Source organism: Aspergillus oryzae, chromosome 7 (genome assembly GCF_000184455.2).
Source record: "Aspergillus oryzae RIB40 DNA, chromosome 7".
Taxonomy (NCBI): domain Eukaryota; kingdom Fungi; phylum Ascomycota; class Eurotiomycetes; order Eurotiales; family Aspergillaceae; genus Aspergillus; species Aspergillus oryzae.
Window position 1 is genome coordinate 2,665,809 of NC_036441.1, and position 16,522 is coordinate 2,682,330.

Sequence of the window (16,522 nt, forward strand, 5' to 3'; positions counted from 1 at the left end):
CCGCGAGGACCCCATCGGACATTCGGAGAACCGCTTCACGTGTCGGCGACGTCATTTAATACATAAAAAGCACTACGTACTCCGTACTGAGTAGATCAATTAAACACGTTTTCGAATCCCCACTCCAAATTGTTTCCAACCATTGGGACGAAAATGAAAGCTAAACATAATCAATTTTAAAAACCTCCCTTGCTGGAATGCATGCAGGCAGCATTGTGCTTTTCCTATTCGCATTCCGGACCCAAAAAAAAAATGACCAGCCGCCTATAGTTAACTAATTCCGGATCTATCATGGAGTTGCTGTCACCGCTTCCTATGATTCCCTACAACCCTACAATGTCCGAAAACGGGTGTGTGATGACGACCTTTAATAGATCTACTATAAATTCCCTAGTGACAGTAAATACCAGGAATATGGAGGCCTATCAGTTGCTCGCTGTGGGATAGGTGCTTGAGTATGCAACTCTGTCATGGGTCGCCTTGACTCTATCTGTGATGCAAAATTGCATGGCAGGAACGATCATTCACGCCATTTCTGCTTATCTGCATTGACCTGGTGTGTTATTAGCTGTACGTGCATTTTTATGGTTTTTGCCAGCGTATACTTCTCACGGTATTCGCTTTTCGAGCTGGGTCTTTTGCCTCTTATACAAAGAGTGAATCCGGCACCATTCCATGTTTACTTCAAAGAGTTTGGATCTTTCGAGAAACCAAAAAATATCAGGATCGTTGCACTAGTGCCCTTTCGTAGCCATGAGCGAACGGAGATCCTGGATTGCTACCTGCAAGTGAGTTCTGCCGGCGTTGCTTATCATTGGCCATGTCTAACCTGACTTTAAAAAAGAGGAACCTCCTCGATAACCATGGATTCCTCGACCAAGTAATATTTATCCCGCAGACGAATAACACGCAAAGTCTAGATTGGCTCACGTCTACTGTCAAACGCACTCCTCTCTACCAAATCTCGGGGTTCGGTGATTATATCCAGTGGGGCGGCATGGATGAGAATGTGATTTTCATCAAAATAGATGGCGATACCATATTTTTGGAGGACCATACGATCTCTACGATTGTCAAAACCAAGCTTGATCACCCTGATTCCTTAATAGTCTCAGCAAATGTTATTAATCAAGCTGCTCTTCAAGCCCTCCATAGCCATCCTGGTGTTGCCCTTCCCTATCTTCCCGAGCTTTCTTCCTCCGACCAGCCTCAGATTCCTGTTACCCAGGATTGGCGGGCCACAGATCTTCCAGCCTGGGAAGGCCCTGCCGACTTCAAAGTATCAAAAGGATATCCTCCTCCCTCCGAGAGCCATCGCTGGCTTCCGTCAGCGGATGAGAATGGGGACCGAACACCCATTGGCATGTCCATGTATGGTGACAACGGGCCTGAACTGGATGACTGGACGATCCATGCACAGCAACACTATTCATTTCTGCAGCATCTCGAAGACGGCGATCTATATCGATATAAGTTTCCCATGTGGGTTGATCCCACCGATAGTCTTAGCCCCAACTTCCTTTGTTTACGGGCAGGCGACCCAAGCATTGTGAAGTCTATCATTCAACAGGATACAGATAAGCTATCCTTGGAGGTGGCACAGGAAGTGCTGGGCAGCGATCGAGGCACTATAATCGATGGGAAAGGGCTAGCTGCGCATTACTCTATTGAGGCAAGTTCTTGGGGGTTGGATTCTACTGATATCCTCCATCGGTATCGAGCGTACGCTAAGGAAATGATTTGCCTAGATACTTCGTGACCCTACTAAACCCCATCTGCTTCCAACGATAATAGAGAATTGATTATGTCTGAGGATAATTCGGCGTTTCATAGATATATAATACTTCTCTCTAACTGCTTATTGAGAAAAAAATAAAATAAAATAAAAAATAACCTGTAAGCTTGAGTAATCTAATTGTAATGCTTTCTGCATAATCCTATGTGACAGGATAATGGGGCTGTGTTGAAGTGTAGATTCAACGTTCTCTGGTGCTGTCCAAGTTCCGCAAGACCTGGCTATTCAACAGGCCTCGTAGCGTATTTTTGGCTGAGTCTGAAAGTTGAATAGGCTGCAAAGTGTAATTAGTATAATCTCAAAGCGTCATTCTAGAAGAACCACATAACTTACATCTTGTTTCAATATTTCTTGGATAAGGACGATTATGTTGTCACGATCTTTGATCAATTGCAACTTGTTCGCTTCGTCTGCTGAGCCGAGGGATTCCGCACTCAAGCTTTGCTCAAGGGTTGGGAACAGATCCATCTTCTCTAGACATTCCAAAGCTGTCCCAGAGCCCGGCTGGCTAGATGCCATCAATGCGAGGGCAAACCAACCTTCACTCCGAACAACGGGCCACTGTGTTTGAGAAATCATAGCACCTAATGGGAAGGCAATGCCACTGTGAATACCAAAGAGACGCTTGAGGATGGCATCTGCTTCTTCATCTTGTTCACGAGATTTTGGGATGAGAGTACGGCATATGGATGCTATGATGCGTCCAATTTCAGTTCTAATCGGGGTGGAGTCCGTTTTCTCGAACAGCAAAAGTAACTGCGAGAGATAAGTTCTGTGGTCTTCGTCCCCAGGAAAATTCTCTAGCAAGTGGGATACATTTTCAACTGAAGCGATGATCACCTGCCGTACGATGCTGGTGGCTGCGAATTGAACTTGTGGTACCGTTTCGTATTCCCAGAGTTGAGAGACCGCAGGAATGATACCAGCTCGTCCCAGGTGCAATCTATTATCTCCAGCGATTGCCAAATTCTTTAAGAATCCTAGTGCAGCATAAAGGACGGCCCCTTTAGCGTCACTCTTGACGATTGATATCAAATCCCGGTGAATATTCAGGTCTTGAACCATCGCTTGACATACTTCATCCGAGCGCGCCAAGTTACCTAACATGACACAGGAACAGATCTGTAGTTGATCCTCCGTTCTCTGTAACCAGCTTCTCAGCATGAGTGAAAGATCAGAGCCAAGGGGATAATGTTCAGCGAACAATGGTGTTCCAGATATCTCTGCTAGCGTTTGGTTAATCCTTAATTGAACTTGTGCCAGTGCTTGAATATCATCATTGGAGGGCCATCCTGCGTCGAAAGCCAAGGATTTGCTGAGCATCGATAATATGTCAGCTACCATGTATCTTGTTATGCAGATCTTCTGAAACCGTCCATTATCAAGATACGCCATCGAGCAAGTCGCAATGCAAGAGAATCGAGAAGGTGTATGGGCAATGCCCTTATTAACTGCAAGATCAATAAGAAGCGAGATGGTTTCATCAGGTGATACCTCTATCCCTTGTTCTGCATAAATATATTAGAACCAAGCAAAGGGGAAGGGGAAGGGCTACATCATACCTTGCTCCGCAGTGAGTTCTATTAGCTCATAGACAAAATTAAGTAAACTTTCGTTGTCCTTGAACGAGTCCTCCCTTAGTAATTTCAGGAGTATGTATACTATTTTACTTGCAGCCAGTTGAGACTGGGCAGGCTCTAAGAATGGTTAGTAACCAAGTGCAGCAAAACTCAATTTACCTCACCAAAATCAATGCAAATGTTGTAAATAACAGGTATTACTATCTTTATGAGTTCGGGATTCAGAAGATGTTGGATGATAGCAGAAGTGTAGTTTCCTTTCACAACAATTGTTCTGTTTTCGTCTAGAAAACATCGTGAGCGCTGTCATAGAACTTATATCTATAACCCTGAACGAATTGGACTTACCAGTGTCGGCACAGGAGTTCCCAATCAATCGCAAAGCATGAAGGAGCAGACCAGTACCAACATCCTCCTTTGAAGCAATAAGTTGGAGAAAAAAAGTTAAAACACCACTCTGTCCGTACGGAAGTCGCCACAATGCTATGGATATATCAGCAATGAGGCTAGTCGCATTGATATTGTGTTTGCACTTACGGTTCCTACTTCCGTTTGCCAAAGCCTCTGCAGCTTGCACCATGAAGCTTGACCTACATGTCCAGAGTCGATACAGAATATCTTGGAGGCCCTCGAAAAGAACATTGACTTGCTTGAAGGAAGGGTAATCACCTTCAGCTTCAGCTGTTAGACTGGTTTGGTATCTAGTCTTTGCCATATTGAGAGCCTCTTGAAGGGTGTCAAACAGAGTCCGTTGTTCTTCAAGAGACAAAGGCATGGATACCCCTGGGGCTAATGCCGGGGGCATGGGGACCAAACTAGATATGATCTCGTCCAGAGACGGACACTCCTTGCGTTCGTTTCCTTGTAGTTGTGTGACATGTAGGCTACTTTGCTCCATGGAATTCCGCATGACGTTCACTTCATTTCTTGAGGTCATTTCTTCGTCCATGGCACTTCAACTTTTGGGTCAGGAAGCATATAAGAGATCAAGTGTTGTATGGCAGTTGCTCTAAGTTAATGGTAATGAGTATTGCGATGGGAGTATATTTGTTTGCTTCCAGAAGAAACCCAAGAAGGAAAGAGAATATATAGGCGGGATATGGTCTAGTGGATAAATAATGAGGAGCAGAAACTAGCTTATTAGGTTCGTCTCCTTGAGCGGAATATTGGAAAGTATCGTGTTTGTGAGATATTCTTGAACTCCCAGAGTAAACAAGGCGTGCGATCTAGGAAAAATAAATAAATAATGTACTCTGAAAGAGCCCTTCTTCAAGCGCACAGTAACTCGAGTTTAGCATCGGTTGGCTGAAGGCGGACTTGGAAGGACAACGGATGCACTAAAAGCTCTGAAATTTACACCACCCATACTCTGTGCCACGTAATAAATTTATTGTACATACAATGGGACTGTATTGAGTTAACAGACACATTATGTCCCTAGTGATATAGTTGCAGTTTATATCTGCTTTTCCTTCTAGTTACCCTTTTACTTACCCGAACTTTGTTACGCGACCCATGCTCGAGACTTTCAGGTACTCAATATGCCGATATTGGATGTTGGTATCATAAACAGCTCCGATCAATAATACTAGTACAGTGAACTCGGCTGCCAAGGGCGCATCGGGAACCACCACGAGTATCTATCGTAAACGCAAAACTACCTAGCAACATACCTGCCATTCCTTCTTCTTCAAAGTCCCTTACCTTGCTCTTTGGCGCACTTTGATACATTAGACAGCTTTGTCTATCTCCACTACATTAGTTCCGTTGTATTTGCGACTCTTCTTCTTTAGGGGTTCAGTTACAGCTCTTATTCGCGATGACACGCGCTCAACAGACCCTCTCCGTTCTCCTCCTTGTTTCTTCGGTACGTCAGGGACCACACCCTTCTGCTCATGCTGTTACTAACACTACTACTAAATTGCTTTCCCTATACAGCTATATCTTGTTCTTTATTTGGATCTTGTCCCCCTCAATGAAACCGTTCAGAAAGAGATCGTTCCTGTCGTACGTCTGTTCTCTTCGAAATCTCACTGGTTAATTTTCGCACCACTAACACTAGCACAATCTCACTAGCTTCCCTTCTACGCTTTGATATCGTTCGGATGCTACCTACTTGGCCGCCTAGGCGTAGCAATCTTAACTTTCAATGATGTACCTGAGGCGCATGAGGAGCTGCAAAAGGAGATCGAGCAAGCCAAGGCGGAGTTGCGCAGGCAGAACGTTGAGGTCGACTAGAGCACCTTGACTGATCGGTTCGGTTGTGAGATACTAGCTTCCTCTTATACCATGTACCATTAAGGGACTTCGATGCCTTTCGCTTGTGCAGCGGTCGGGGGGTTTTAATACAAATATAGGCGAGATATTATTCTGCGGTTTTACTCCGGATTCTAGAGCGAGCCAATTTGACGCTATACATGCCATTATTGTTACGCTATTGTATACAGGGCGAGTATCAAGAGGGGTGGTGGTCTGGCTACTTAATCTTTAAGCAAGTATAGGGGAAATACCGGAGGACAGACCAGAAACGAATTCGCAAACATAGCTTTTTCAAATTTCATGAAGCATCAGAAACAGTCTCCCCGTTTTTGCTTTTTCAAGAAGTTGCACCTTTAAGTGTATCGTGTTATTCTGGATTTTTCTTATTTTATTTCTATCAATTGTCGTCAAGGCACCGTTTATATCGTGACATGCCCACTCATCTTTTGGTCATGATAATAAGAATATACGCAAGCGAATGAAAGCCAAAATGCATAGGCACGGAGGAAATGTTCATAAGAAATTGAACGACGGCTTTAAAAGAGAGGGTTCTCCTTGGCCAACGCATCGTGCTCATCAATATCCCTGTTGAAGATCCGTTAGTTACCGCAAGCCCAGTACTAGTATAGCAAATCACATACTTGGCTTCCCATGGATAGCAGATCCAAACATCGTCAGTTGTGACAGCAGCATGATAGCGACCGGATTCCATCATATCCGCAGGAAGTACCCCCTTCTTGGACTTGTTCTTGTTCTATTGCTGGATTAGTATCGAAGCCAACAAAAGAAGTCGATTGACTGTAAGAAAACCCAAGGATAACGTACATGAAGCACGAAGACAAAGAAATTCGTCTTTTCGCCTTCCCGTCCAAGCTGCTTTTGTGCCTGCTCAACATCCTTCTGAAGCTCGCGAACCGCATATTCCAAAGTGGTCCGAGTGTCGTCAACCTCATCCACAATGAGTATGTTCTTGCCAATAAGGTTTGCCATCTCCAAAGAACTAAGATCCAACCATTGTGTCCGAGTCACCTTGGTCCCAGGAACCTCCTCGGCGTCACCACGGCCCAGATCTTCGTAGAGAGATAGGCCGATGGCCTGAATGGGAATGTTGGGTTCACCAGCGCGCTTGAGGAAGGATCTGTTGAATGTCAGGTCAGACAGACGCCTCGAACAGGCAGTAAATTCAACTTAACATACCGAAGAATACGAGCAGGGACATATCCGCCACCGCCAATAGCAATCATAAGGTTAGGATGAAAGGTTGTCAGGATATTATCAGCCGAAGACTGGCACAGCTTGTGCACCTGGTAGAACAACGTATTAGCGGGTCAGGCTTTGAAGGATCGACGGGGTATCGACGTAGCGAAAATGGCCGCTCGCCTTCCAAAAGCCATCGACACCAGAAACATATCCAGTACACTTATAAACTGTATCATGGATAAATATAGCACCAAGATGTAGCTATTTTAGGACATCGAGGCAGATACACAACCGACTAGACAACCTGGAAGCAAAAGACCATACCTGGTTATAGGTGACATAAACTTTTTGCGACATTTTGGCAGTGATGGCTTGTACCAAGTGTACAGGCGTAGTGTATCAATCAGAGATATCTGGTAAACAATCGAACAGACCGAGAATTGGTCGTGGATATTAAAGAAAATTTTAGTACTTATAAGATTCCTGGCACACGAGGGGTAAAGAGGAGAGGGAAAAAAAAAAAAGAAAAAAAATTAAACCTGCGTCACAGTTTAACGTTCCCGCATCCACAGACATTGAAAAGGGTCCCATCGTCACGGGCGGTTATGTACACTTACTATATAGGGCTAGTGATAATCGATAATAGCCTATGAGAAAATGACCATCTCGGTTGGTCTATTCTTCTTCTGGGCTAGCGCGCTAAATTTTAATACATACAGTACTACTCCACGCCAGGCAGTACGTACGTACTAAGGTACCTTCCGAAGTACTATTCTAAAGTTCAATTGATCCAGCTACTAGTAATAATAGGGAGTACAAGTACGACCGATGTACTTTGTGCGGCGCGTACCTTAATGTATCACATGTAGGAATTTAGCATGCTTGAAGTTGAACTTCAAAGTATGACAAGCTTATTCTTGGCGATGAAGAAACGATTCGCCCTTAGGTGATCTTGTAGCTGAGCTATAAACCGATAGGCCATGCTTATCTTCGTGGATATAAGCACGCAACCTCAAGCAGGACTATGATTGCCTGGAGATTCCGGCTTGATCTCATTGATCTCAAATCCACCCTCGTCTTTATCCTCACCTTTCTGTGGCCAGAGAATTTGGCGTAACGCGATGGCACGGATCATCATATAGCAAACGAATATGTACATTAGTATGAGGGGAACGACCATAACACATCCAATAATTAGAATTGGCTTGCAGGAAAATGCGTGGCCAATAGCGAATGTCGCTGTGATCAGCGCCGTGTTTGGAAAAACAAATGAGAACCATCCCATACTAAAGACCATCCGACCAGGCCCTATAGCTGACCAATGAGCAAAACTCGCTATGAAGAAGAAAAAAATAGCCAAGCTATGTATGGATCAGTCAACAGTTATATGGTAACAACAACCAGGTTGGTGGCGAAGTCTTACCCCCATAGCCACAAGGCAGCAAAGTTGACAACTACTCTTATAACCTCTGCGGCCAATGGTCCATTGTCCATGAAATCATCAGGAAAACACCTTTTAGCATTGGCAGCCATGTTCACGACTCCAGCTACTGTGAAAGCACTAGGGCCGATAGAAACAAACATGCCGGGTCGAACGTTCTCCCTTGGGAGTTTTTGCGACATAAGTCTATATATGAAGGCGGAATACACCATCAGGGACACTAGAAAACCAACTCCCTGAATAGTTACGCCACCAATTATAATCGGCAATGAGCGGGAAGGTTCCAGCTTTGAGCTTAGGATACCAGCATGGGGACCGATTATCAGCAAAGGGTATGCAGGAAATATCCAAATTGGTGTCATTTGGGCGATGGTGAAAGTCTGCGTTGACCACCTAGCTTATCATCAGGGTCTAGCACATAACATCATTTAGCCAAAATGATTAGACCTACAGCAGGAGATATATGCCGGCCGAGAATATGATAGCCAGACAGGCATCAATCCAGAATAATATCCCGACAACATGTGCAAGCCAAGGTCCTGTATTGTCTGGCCCGTATTGCGAAATATTTATCAGAATTGTTCCGAACGAAACTATCGAGGCTGGGACAAAAAGGGACTCTGTTGGATGCAAGAATGATGCTTTGAATGTATAAGGATAATGATAAAACCGCATAACTAGCAGGCTCCATATTATGACATATAATAGGATATTGAATAGGAAGAAAATGACACCGATTATCTGCAGACCTCGGAATCTATAGGGTACTAGTTTTTGGTAAGCAAGGTTACAGGCCCAAACCAAAGGTATGGCCGAACTTACTGGCATGCAGAACATTGGCAATCCCGCCAGTTGCCATTGTCAATGTGAAAAATGCCCAGGTAAAGTGACGTATCCGTTGTTTCCAGCTGAGACTTACGGCCGAACAGTCGGTCTCGCTGTGAGGATGCACACCATTTACATTCGCGACAGCATCATCTTCAGGCTTGCGGCACGGGGTGCTATGCAATGCTTCCAGCGCCGAGGAATGAGCCTGGCGTGCCCAGGCCCCAGCGAACGGATAAAGCGAGTTACCATTCCTTTGCACTGCAATAAAACTCTCGGCATCCTCAATTGTGGGGGTACGGTAGCCATCGTTGCCGGGCTTCGGCATGTGTCTAGGATGTAGAAGCTCGATATTCATATTCATCCACAAGCCTCACTATGTCTAGGCCACTATTTGTAGCAAGGAGGTTCTGCGGCCTTTCTCCTTTCCCCTCCACTTTACCTGTACTCAACTTAAGTAGCAAGCCTCGTCGCACCTCCCACTAAGGTGAGGTTACCGCAGTGGACCTCTACCCTATAACGAGGGAGAAGAAATCACTCAGGGGCACGGAATAAGAGATCTCAAGCTCAAGCGAAGAGATAGAGAATCTCATACAGGTTAGGATGAGACATACGAGGGGAATAGATGAATAACAAACAATCCCGTTCAACAACTGCGAGTTTTGTACAATTTAAACTCGACGACAATGACTGCTCGCTCATGCCTTGCGTGTTGTAAGAAGGAAAAAAGTGACAGTATAATGAGTATACTCTGATGGCTTTGGCTTTACGTAGTCACCTGTTAACTATAACAAGGAATTGAAACTTCGGGTAATACGTAGCGAGCATACCTGCAACCAGTGTAAGAGCATGGGGTGAGAATAGCGGGGTTCTACTAGTAGCCAAGTAGGTATGCTGATCTTTGGGCCCAGCGGCTCTAGATAAAAAGGAAAGCACAGATGGATTCAATGGAATGTTGCCTCCCCTAATGCAAAGAGAGAAAATCTGTGGCCGCTGGGGTTTGAGTATCACACATCCGTTTGGCTTTCTCGGGTATCGGCACCAATTCTTTGATAGGGGATTGTTTATGGCCAATCATCATGCAACTTCAGGATGGAGTTACAGTGCAGCCGAGCACCCGAAAATACATCTGGGTACTCCATCCACTACTCTGTATGGAGTATGGAGTTGAGAAGGTACCGAGTACGGATTTTCAATTTGTGATTTAAATGGGTGTTTGTCTAACATCGTGAGAAATGCTGGACAGTTAAAGGTACACTTACTACGTAGAAAAGCTAAATAGGAGATGAATGGGACGCGTAAAGTAGACCTATGAGTGTATTATAGGAAGCTATGCAGTAGTAGATACTCTAGCTTGCTCTAAAAATTACTTGACTTCCATGTTAAGGTGCCTTTCAAAACCGCCATAGAGCATATTTCTAGTTCCAATCTATAGCTATTCAACCCCTCACACCGTCTCGCGTTTATCGAGGAACTATGAATGTAGTGTTATCTCCATCCTTCTCGTTATCATATTATTTGATTTTTATCTTTTATTTTTCGCTTTTTGATCAGTTCCCATCTGAAGTAAACCGGACGTCAACAGAAGAGTCTGACAAGTGAAAAGGGATGTGGAAAGACAAGGAAACCAACCTTGAAGGTTACTTCCCGTAACCGGATACATACAATGTGCTGTGGCGAAAGCCTGGGGGGAGCGTTTGAATGGCCAGAGTAGTGCGTCATATTACTCCGGAGCATTTCTGTTTCTCTACACTAGATTGAACTGGTAGGTAGTAGAGACGTCCACCCAGAAGCTCGTTTGGCAGCAATGCAGTTAAGAGCGACTTTCATCTTTTCATTGTCTTTGTCCATGCAAGATTTTCTTTCAGAAGCCAAGCGCTTTCGGCCAAGACCACAAAGGGACCAGGTTGACTGGTGGCAGCTGATTTTTCTTGGATATACTTAAAAGAAAATGTCATTCTTGATTACTAGGGTACAATAATGTCTTTCTGAGTGCCTCGGAGACTTTAGGATGATTTAGTGTTCTGCAATAAGGTCATATTGCCTGTACGCTATACCCTGGTCACTACCCAACCAATGGAGAGCGAATTACTGAAAAAGGGTTAAGCGTTGCTATTCAGGAAAAGCGTCTCCTTTCGGATTCTTCATCCTCGCTGCTTGCTGCTTCGTATCACGGTTGTGACGTCTTTATAAAGTCTTTTACCATCACCACGTCACCTTATCTCTGGTTTCATTCTCTCTGATCTAGTAATAAAGTCCCAGCTTATCGCCTCAACCCCTCGGCCACATTGGCGGCTAGTATTTCTCTTTCAAAATCAATATAAACCAACAGCCTGATGGTCCATCGATAGGAGGCATTTGTCTACGGAGTACGGAGTGATTCCGCCATATATCACCATAAAGTACGGAGTAAGATTTGAAAACTGTACTCCGTGGCCGATTTTCTACTCCATACCATTGCTGGTATGACCGTTTTTTTGTATGGGGTGTACAATACCTTACAACTTATTCTGTCATACTCATTAGATCATCAAAGTAATAGAAGCATGGATACTACCCACGAGCAGTATATATACTATCATGTATCTCGTGTTTTACCTTATTTATAACATAGTAGTATACCATTGTGGTCTAACACTCCTTTGCGCCCCAGGTAGGAGAGGCTACTAGTGCTATAAGGTATTCGTTGAAGGCTTGAACAGCGATCACTAGCATTTATCCAGCCTGTCCCGCCCTCCGTACGGAAAGGATGTATGTATGGATTGTTAAAGGACGGCGTATAGCATCAGTTACACAGTACTTGTTCAGAAGTGGGCCGTGCCGAGAGAAAAGAGCAGCAGGAAGATATTTAGTAAGAAGCCGAAGAGGCCTTGAAGGGGCTTCAGGAGTACACGCATGGAGGTACTACAAACGATAAGGCATGCTGTCTCCAGCTAGGTTCAGAAGTACCTACTAAGTATTCTGTGCCAGAAAGTGGACGGTTGAGGTCAATTTCACAAGCGGGTTAGATTGCCGAGGCCCGGTGTAGCCAATGAGAAGAAACCATTCGCCTCCATAGATCATCGTGGGATACGCAAGGAAGACCAAATTTTCATCATGTAAACCAGGCTTATTTGCCTATACTGCCTCCACAGGCCTCAATTGACTGCTTAGGAGTTATGGTAAGTATCGGAGACAAGCGGAGCTCCGTCCTGATCACAGGGTAAGTCACAACAAGTGACCCTGCACCAAATGCTGTGGTGTAAACAGCACATATCACATTGGCAGTAGCGATACCTTTGAACTTCTTGTTACTTATTATACAGTTGCTCCCCTGGTGGGATAGGAAATGCGCTTGCGCGGGAATTTCATTAGCGAGGCCTTCGTGTGTTTGCGACAGCGCGAGATACGGGAGCACTGCAGAGTTTGGCAGCCCTCGGGATCGAAACATTGAGTCTCGTAGCAGATGACAAAAGGAGTGTCCAGTGATGCTATGCAGAGGTTCGAGAAAGGCTTGGAGAGAAAGGACTGGATTATCTGGTCAACAATGCGTCAGTTCACATCAACTATAGCGAGAACAGGGGCTGGTCCGGATCTCTAGGGGCCGAAGTACGTCTGTTTAAGATCTGCTTGCGCGCCGTCCAAGAAGAGGGAAATGGCTCATATATCATAGATTATACTGTTCCTGCCATGGAAGTAGACCTCGCGGAGGCTCGTGCAACCTTCGAAACGAATTTCTTTGCGGGCATCAACATGTGCCAAACATTCCTCCCGCTACTCAAGAAAGCCCAGGGTACTATCATACAGATTGGCTCTGTCGCAGGGGTAAACTTATGCAATATATAGCTTCAACAGAAAATGAAGCTAATCCTGTCTAGGTCATCCACTATGTGTTTGGATCAGTGTACAATGCCTCGAAGGCCGCGTTGCATTCGTTCAGTGATACTCTTAGAGTGAAACTAGCTCCCTTCGGGTGCGTAACCAGCTCATCCCCCTAGACATTTTAGCTGGCAATAACCTAGGTAGTGTAAATGTCCCGACCATTATCACTGGGGGTGTGCAATCTCGCATTGCTCGTGTTAAACGTACCTTAGCGCCGAATTCACTCTACGCCCCCATTGAAGATGAGTATAATCGTCGTGTGATACACAGCCAGGACGGTGCAATGTCACACACCGCATATGCAAGGAGTGTTGTCACACAGATCTTGTATGGGATAACACCGTTGCGCTGGTTGTGGCCATGGGCTAAAGGCCGTAAGAGCTGGATATGGGAAGGCAACAAGAGCTGGTTGATTTGGTTCCTCTCTGGAGGCTGGGCTTGGACTGGCATTTTCCATCACGCCATGACGAGGATGTTCAAGCTTTATAAGCTGAAAAAGATGGGCGGGAAATAAGGAAACCAAAGATATTCCACTTACTTTCTGCCACGGCTTCCTTTTCACTTGTTTAATAACATATTCACGTCGAAGACTACATTTTTTCTAGACAATAACAATATCATACGGAGCTACCTTGTGCCCACCTTGATAGTACTCATACATTGATTTCATGTTGCTAACTAATGTGGCTAACTAATACTTTGTTTTTAGTTGTTGCTTATAGCCGTTTAAAGTATTTGCCGGTTAATAAAAAAATGCTGACCTGCTGTAGCAGATATGACTATGATGATGAGATTAAAAAGGCATGCTCATCATTCGTGCACAGATACGCATTGGCTATTGCTGTGTGTTGCTCATCCTTTAATTGAATTTGGCAGTATTCTCCCAATTGCCAGTGTATTCCCGTATGCCACAGTACCCGAGTCCAAAGAAATAGCGTCGAGCATCGTTCCGTGATATTCGCGTCCCGACCCGATTAGTCATCCCGAGACGCAAAGCTGGTTGGCTTATCAGGTGACCCCGATCCTACCGTACTCAAGGCAAAAGACAGTATCATCCCGAGGAGTGCGGCCGTGAAAAAGAAAGCTGTTCCCCCATCAGCCCCTAACACCACCTGGCAAAACGCCGCTATTCAGGACTTTACTAGTCATTTCCTCCGTTCTTACCCTTCAACGAGCTTCTCTTGAACCCTCTCCCCTCTTTATTCACTTTCACCATGTTCAAGCTCGCCCGCAGCAGGCCAATCGCGGCAGCTTTTAGAGCTGCGACGGTGAGATTCCTTAGTTTCGCCCAGACTTTCGAGTCCTACAACAGCACATTAATTGATATTGGACTTGCTCACAGGAGTCTTCCGTTCAATCTCGCATTTGCCAGCAACAGAGAAACCTGTCGATCCATGAACATTTGTCCGCGAAGCTCCTCAAGTCGGTACGAACAACCGGATGCCTTGGATTTCCCCCCCCCTCCGTCTCGCAGAACTAACCGATCGGATACACAGTATGGTGTAGGAATGCCCAAGGGCGAGGTCGCTTACTCTGCGGAGGAAGCCGAAGCTGTTGCCAAGTCCCTTGGTATGGTTTAATCCTTCGTCCTTATAGATCGCGGTTTGCTAAGACACAGGGTGGCAGGCAATGATGACATGGTCATCAAGGCTCAAGTTCTTGCTGGTGGTCGCGGTAAGGGTAGTTTTGATAATGGTCTCAAGGGCGGTGTACGCGTTATCTACTCGTGAGTTTGGCCCAGTTCTTAGGTGTGTCTGTTTGATTCCTGGTATCTGACACAGAATATCTCCCTAGACCTACCGAAGCCAAGATGTTCGCTGGCCAAATGATCGGACACAAACTCATTACGAAGCAGACCGGTGCTGCCGGCCGTCTTTGTAATGCTGTGTATATCTGCGAGCGCAAGTTCGCTCGCCGTGAGTTCTACCTAGCCGTTCTCATGGATCGCCAGTCACAGAGCCCCGTCATTGTCGCCTCCTCACAAGGCGGTATGGACATTGAGGCCGTTGCCAAGGAAACCCCCGAAGCTATCATCACCACTCCCATCGACATTAAGGTCGGTGTTACTGATGAGATTGCTGGCAAGATTGCTACTGAGCTCGGTTTCTCCGAGCAGTGCATCACGGAGGCTAAGGACACTATTCAAAAGCTTTACAAGGTCTTCATGGAGAAGGATGCTACTCAGATCGAGATCAACCCTCTGTCAGAGACCTCCGACCACCAGGTTATGGCCATGGATGCCAAGTTGGGCTTTGATGACAACGCAGACTTCAGACAAAAGGAAGTGTTCTCGTGGAGAGACACCACCCAAGAAGACGCTGATGAGGTCAAGGCTGCTGAGTATGCTTTTTGCTATAACCTACGCATGAACTTTGATGTGTGCTAATCAGTGCGACAGGCACGGATTGAACTTCATCAAACTCGATGGTGATATCGGCTGCTTGGGTAAGAACGGCAATGGGTTGCTCGTCTCTTCTATGCTAATTACAGATCTAGTTAACGGTGCTGGTCTCGCCATGGCTACTATGGATATCATCAAGCTTAACGGTGGTAACCCCGCCAACTTCCTCGATGTTGGTGGTGGTGCCACCCCTGCTGCCATCAAGTCTGCTTTCGAGCTTATTACCAGCGATCCCAAGGTGTCGGCCATCTTTGTCAACATCTTTGGCGGTATTGTTCGCTGTGACGCCATCGCTCAGGGCTTGATCAATGTTGTGAACGAGATGGGACTGCGCACTCCTATTGTTGCGCGTTTGCAGGGTACCAACATGGAGCAGGCTCATAAACTGGTATGCATGCAATCCCGAGCCTATTTTTTCCCCCCTTTCCTCCCTCTTCTTGTCTCTTCTTTTTGCGGTAGCTTCCACATAGACTAATACTTCTCATAGCTGAACGAGTCTGGTCTGAAGATCTTTTCCATTGAGGACCTTCAGAATGCCGCTGAGAAATCTGTTCAATTCTCGAAAGTTGTAAAGATGGCCCGTGAAATCGACGTGGGTGTTGAGTTTACTCTTGGTATCTAAGCTCTGCGTCGTGTTAAAAACTTTACAATTTTCTTCACATGTAGGTGTTCCGCTCTGAATTTGCATTTTATTGCTTTATATGGGAGAGGGGAAATCATCAGTCAAGGTGCTTACTCGATTATGCGAAGAGAGCAAGCAGTCATTCAAAGATGATTCGGCGATCATGCGGATTAAGTCTGTATGCTAACTGGATTTTCTGCACAGCAGATGGGCTGCTGAACCTGGGTAATGAGGAGGTCTATTTGTGAAGGACTGATATCAGGTATTCAGGAGAGAGTCGTGGGAGGCATTTTTATAGAGCATTCATTGATGGTCCTGTATATCGTCTATTTCCAGATTTCTTTTCCTTTGTTAATGTATTCATTACTCATTTAGCTCGAGACGTTCTCACCCTTTTGGGAAGCACTGGATCTTTGACGCTAATTATGTAGGCAAGGCTGTACATTTGTAATGTAACTTTGGAGAATTTGTCTACTTGTAAGGCACGATGACAAATTAGGTGTCTGGGAACAAAAAGCCAAGCAGCAATCTAGCAGGC

At 45.3% G+C, this 16,522-nt stretch overlaps 6 protein-coding genes across 6 annotated transcripts; 2 read left to right on the plus strand and 4 right to left on the minus strand.

The window, feature by feature from the left end:
* Positions 1–470: 470 nt before the first annotated feature.
* Positions 471–1,876, plus strand: AO090206000032 (uncharacterized protein; the record flags this gene model as incomplete). Its single annotated transcript, XM_023233199.1, has 3 exons — positions 471–788; positions 845–1,722; positions 1,795–1,876. 3 exons carry the CDS (start codon positions 471–473, stop codon positions 1,874–1,876), a joined length of 1,278 nt encoding a protein of 425 aa, XP_023093727.1.
* Positions 1,877–2,020: 144 nt separating this feature from the next.
* Positions 2,021–3,118, minus strand: AO090206000033 (putative GTP binding protein; the record flags this gene model as incomplete). The annotated part of the gene is made up of 2 exons (XM_023233200.1): positions 2,021–2,053; positions 2,129–3,118. The coding sequence occupies 2 exons, from the start codon at positions 3,116–3,118 to the stop codon at positions 2,021–2,023; spliced, it is 1,023 nt and encodes a 340-aa protein (XP_023093728.1).
* Positions 3,119–3,525: 407 nt separating this feature from the next.
* AO090206000034 (uncharacterized protein) lies at positions 3,526–4,090 on the minus strand (the record flags this gene model as incomplete). Its single annotated transcript, XM_001826489.3, has 3 exons — positions 3,526–3,659; positions 3,724–3,858; positions 3,913–4,090. 3 exons carry the CDS (start codon positions 4,088–4,090, stop codon positions 3,526–3,528), a joined length of 447 nt encoding a protein of 148 aa, XP_001826541.3.
* A 2,080-nt stretch (positions 4,091–6,170) lies between these two features.
* AO090206000037 (xanthine phosphoribosyltransferase) lies at positions 6,171–7,191 on the minus strand (the record flags this gene model as incomplete). Its single annotated transcript, XM_001826491.3, has 5 exons — positions 6,171–6,219; positions 6,276–6,388; positions 6,460–6,772; positions 6,832–6,938; positions 7,159–7,191. 5 exons carry the CDS (start codon positions 7,189–7,191, stop codon positions 6,171–6,173), a joined length of 615 nt encoding a protein of 204 aa, XP_001826543.1.
* A 655-nt stretch (positions 7,192–7,846) lies between these two features.
* AO090206000038 (putative C4-dicarboxylate transporter/malic acid transport protein) lies at positions 7,847–9,428 on the minus strand (the record flags this gene model as incomplete). Its single annotated transcript, XM_001826492.3, has 4 exons — positions 7,847–8,195; positions 8,258–8,668; positions 8,727–9,042; positions 9,098–9,428. The coding sequence occupies 4 exons, from the start codon at positions 9,426–9,428 to the stop codon at positions 7,847–7,849; spliced, it is 1,407 nt and encodes a 468-aa protein (XP_001826544.3).
* A 4,747-nt stretch (positions 9,429–14,175) lies between these two features.
* Positions 14,176–15,984, plus strand: AO090206000040 (succinate--CoA ligase (GDP-forming) subunit beta; the record flags this gene model as incomplete). Its single annotated transcript, XM_023233201.1, has 7 exons — positions 14,176–14,229; positions 14,304–14,387; positions 14,458–14,530; positions 14,588–14,687; positions 14,756–15,301; positions 15,360–15,750; positions 15,850–15,984. The coding sequence occupies 7 exons, from the start codon at positions 14,176–14,178 to the stop codon at positions 15,982–15,984; spliced, it is 1,383 nt and encodes a 460-aa protein (XP_023093729.1).
* Positions 15,985–16,522: the final 538 nt, after the last annotated feature.